The 3,983-nt window shown below is 40.4% G+C and overlaps 1 protein-coding gene across 4 annotated transcripts; it reads right to left on the reverse strand.

Moving 5' to 3' along the window:
* Positions 1–1,262: 1,262 nt before the first annotated feature.
* On the reverse strand, positions 1,263–3,747 carry LOC112282090 (uncharacterized). 4 transcript variants are annotated; one of them, XM_090250205.1, is made up of 6 exons: positions 3,455–3,747; positions 2,816–3,184; positions 2,518–2,554; positions 2,309–2,414; positions 1,875–1,985; positions 1,263–1,751 (listed from the first exon to the last, which is right to left on the reverse strand). In XM_090250205.1, exons 2-6 carry the CDS (start codon positions 3,147–3,149, stop codon positions 1,590–1,592), a joined length of 750 nt encoding a protein of 249 aa, XP_090106331.1. In that variant the 5' UTR covers positions 3,150–3,184; positions 3,455–3,747; the 3' UTR covers positions 1,263–1,589. The 4 variants fall into 4 exon arrangements, with proteins under 4 accessions (XP_090106331.1, XP_024375059.1, XP_024375060.1 ...); XM_024519291.3 differs by having other exon boundaries at positions 2,518–2,560; positions 3,455–3,715; XM_024519292.3 differs by having other exon boundaries at positions 2,816–3,746.
* Positions 3,748–3,983: the final 236 nt, after the last annotated feature.

Raw genomic sequence — 3,983 nt, forward strand, 5'->3', positions numbered from 1 at the left:
TTGTTTAATATTGTTTAATATCTATTTAATTAGAGTTTATTTAATATTCTATTAGAGTTAGCATTTTGTTGTAGCAATTTCCATTCTACCTTCCACAGCTAGGTGCTTGGTGCATTCTCAGACAAAATTTTACACAATACAACAATGATTTAGCTAAGCCAACAACAAGATTTAATAGCTTCATCAATCATAGATACTAAGTATAAACTTGCTTACATTGCTTCTAAGAAAGTAATATGGTTACAACTTGTCATGAGAAGATTTGACTTTTTTTAATTTAAGGCAATTAAATTCAAAATTTTAAAAAAATAATAATAGTAATAATGTAATTTTTTTTTAAAGAACCTTGAGTTTTACAAAAAGACAAACCATTTTGGAACTTTGAATACACTAAACCTTAAATTCCAATATATGTTATCAAAGTAAAATTCAACCTTTAAATGTAATTATTATAATAATTACTTATCAATTGGATTATATTTAATTATGAATATATTTTATTAAAAAAAATTAAGTATATTTTTTTATAAAATGGTTGTCTTATCATTTTTAAATGTTAAATTTGTGGCACTAAAATTTATATCCAATCAATTTTTAGATGATATTTTAAATTTTACTATTTTAAATATAATAGATTATTTATTTTCAAAATCTAAAGATATTTTTTAAAAACATATAATTAATAGTGTTGCTTTATTGGTATTTTTACCAACTACATTGTTGGTTTTTAAGCTAATGAGTTGTATAGTATACAAGAATAAGTTTTGTATACATTATTTTTCCACTTCTAGTCTAATATAATCAATGATCTTTTTGACAAATAATTATATCTCAACTTTCAAAGATATTTTAATTGCAACATCTAGTTGATAAATTTATGGTTAGATTTTGACATAAAAGATAATCATATCCATAATTTCTTTTGCTACTACTAAACTCCAAAATGATATGATAAATCTCAAAGGAATAATTCACTTTTGCCTCCATTAGAAAACCTGGTGTAATTGGCCTACTTTTGATGCAGATTGCAATGGTTTAATAATTTTCCAGCTTTAAACTGCATGCAAATTGTTTAATTTGAAATCTTATTTTGCTTACAGTGAGAAAAAAAAACTATGAAACTGTACAAATCCATCAATTCCAACCCCCAAAAGTTCTGAACATGTGCAATAGACACAAACGACACTCCCATGACACAACCACCGTAGCAAACACCCAGACATGATATGAAGTTGTAATCCAATGTAGTTGGTTGGCTGTGGTGGCTTTAAACAATCACGTGTATTCATTCGAGTACATGTTGAGTAATAATTTTCCAGCTTTAAACTGCAAGAATACCTCATGTGGAAATAAACAATGCTGAGGTAGACTCTATCAACCTGGGTGTGTCAATATCTTATAGAGGGTGAGAATACTTCACAGCTCGCTCAGTCTTTGCTGCTGCTGATGTTGCTGATGATCCGAGCCAGTGTTGTCGATGATGAAAGGAAGACTCACACCGAAGCAGCTCTCGGAGGATATTTGGCATCGAGGATGGCAACTCGTTTGTGGTCTTCACCCCATGTTACGAGATTCTTGGCTGTTGCGATCTAAGTGGCCACGGCGGCGGCCTTGAACTGAGGCCAGTTGGGTGGATGCGCAAGTTCGAACGGGACCATCTCCTTTAAGCCTCCACACGCGGTGGGAAGTTCCTCCTTCGCTATATCTGCCAGCAGCGTTTCTTCGATCTTGGCGTTGTCAACGAACACGATCTGCACATCATATGACGACATCGAAGTTGATTAAGATATTCGTGATCGTTCTGAGGGTATCCATCTTAATACACGCACGCACCGGGCACTGATTCGACTTCGAAGAAGGCCTGTCAGTAGTACCTTTTTCTTGATGACGGGGTCTAGGAAGGGAACCACCAATTTCCATGAGGCCCAGAAGATCATTGGAGGGTGCAGAATGTACACCCTTCCCAGTCTTTCTGGGTAATAAGCCTGCACAGCCCCATGACGACGTGAGGAAAGCTACGCAGAATGCGATAGGAAAAGGAAAATGCATTCCTAAATTAGCGAAATCGAAGAGATCCTCTCTTTACTCGGCAGGCGCAGTGCCATATTCTAGTGCCAGATTCGTTACCAGACCCGGGTGTCCGATTCAGCAATTTCGGTGGACCTAAGGTTGAACCCAAATATGCATCTGACTGTAGAAGGAGCTACGGCGTTGAAGGGTGTTAAAACGAGGGCCTTTTTCAGGACACTGTGCTTGCCCCGAGTTTTGGAAAGGGTTGAGGAAGAGTCCAGGGGAATCGATAAGTTACTTGCACGAAGTCGTACGCACCGAGCCATCCTCGCACGTCCAGGTTCTTGTAACCCACGCCTTTGAGGTCGGCGATGATCACGAACTTTTCCTGTCCGGGTGGTAAACTGCATCAACAAGAATCGTGGGAAATCGTAGATAAGACTTCCATTCAGGTAGAACGAAGGACAATGCTGATAAATTCACTGAGGGCAATGTAGAGAGATTTACCTAGAAATGAGTTTGTCCAAACAATAAGTGATACCTCCTGCAACTTGTTTCGAAACATGAAATTTAATGAGCAATACTGTAAAATGGCACAAGTCTGTCAACTCCGTAGAGTTTCAAAACTCTGCACATCAGTATCCGAGAAATATGTCTAGACCCAGTAGAGTAGCGCTGAATCTGTTCGTAGGAAAAGAGCAAGCCACACTGGCAATTTCATCGGCGGAGGTAAAAGAAGGAGATTGTAGAAAGTAGAAAGAAACACAGTAGATTTCAGCTGTGGACACGAATGAATTTAACTTACTTTTGTATTGCTCGAGGTTGCCTCCGCCGAAATGCCTAGCCCCATACCAGAAGGACAGGGGGCGACCAGTTCTATCGTGTCCTTGAATGAAGAACTTATTCGCCGCAATCTCATCCTTAATCTCGTCTTCTTGAGCGTGGCCCAGAGGGAAATACTCGCGTCGCCATTTCTGGTGCTGTGCAAACATCTTGGACGCTTTCTTAACGTCCATGGACCTCGCCCGCATCAGCTTCAGAACCTCAATTTCCTTGGCACTGCGCTCTTTCGATTCGACAACATGACTGCCGTTCTGGGCAGAGTCTTGGTGATCATCCAGCCCATTTGTCACAGCCATTGCAAACTTCCCCTCTCACTTAGGAGCTGTCAATCCTGGAAGTCAAAATGCAGAAACCACAAATCCTGCAGCCTCAGGACGAGCACAACCACCTTCAAGAACCCCAACACCTCCTCAACATCCCAAAATCTCTCTCATTAGAGAATTTCATCAAAGAATCTATGTTCACTCCTCCCACCACCGCCACGAACAACAAAAACAACAATCCTGCAAACCCGATCAGCGCCGAACTAGAAACCTGATTCTAGACTTCCACAACAACCAGTCCAGTAAGACAGACACTTCGACGACGCACTGAAACCTACTGTAGTCAGGCGTCGAAATAGAAAAATCTGGCCCAGTCTCGAAGGAGAGTTTGAAGATTCGTTCAGCGTGCAATATCTGCGCCAACAATAAGAGGGCAGAAACGCCGAGTCGGTTGACGAATGAGAATTACGCAATAATCAGTACCACTATTTCCGCTACCTACAGGATCTCTCCGCGGTCCTTTGATGCAGTCATCGGTTGAATGTTTCCAGCAGCCAGGGGAATCTAGCTGCGCGAAAGCAGGACTGTATCCATCAAAACTGGCTTCCAATGAAGCTTTTGGCTCGCTGCAATCGAAAGACCGGGCTCTTCACTTACTAGGATGCTGTTTGGGCATCATCGCTCGCCACCCACCCCTCCCTCGAAAGCACCCCCAAAGTTACCGCCTCTCTCGCCGGAAATACTCAACAACGAGAGGACAAGATCTGTATTCTCCTATTATTCTTATTTTTATTAGTTTTCTGCTGTTGGCACAAACAGGAAAATACTAGTGCGGAGATCGATAAGGAAAGCTTACAATCTACAATG

Source organism: Physcomitrium patens, chromosome 5 (assembly GCF_059467195.1).
Source record: "Physcomitrium patens ecotype Gransden chromosome 5, ASM5946719v1, whole genome shotgun sequence".
In the NCBI taxonomy this organism is placed as follows: domain Eukaryota; kingdom Viridiplantae; phylum Streptophyta; class Bryopsida; order Funariales; family Funariaceae; genus Physcomitrium; species Physcomitrium patens.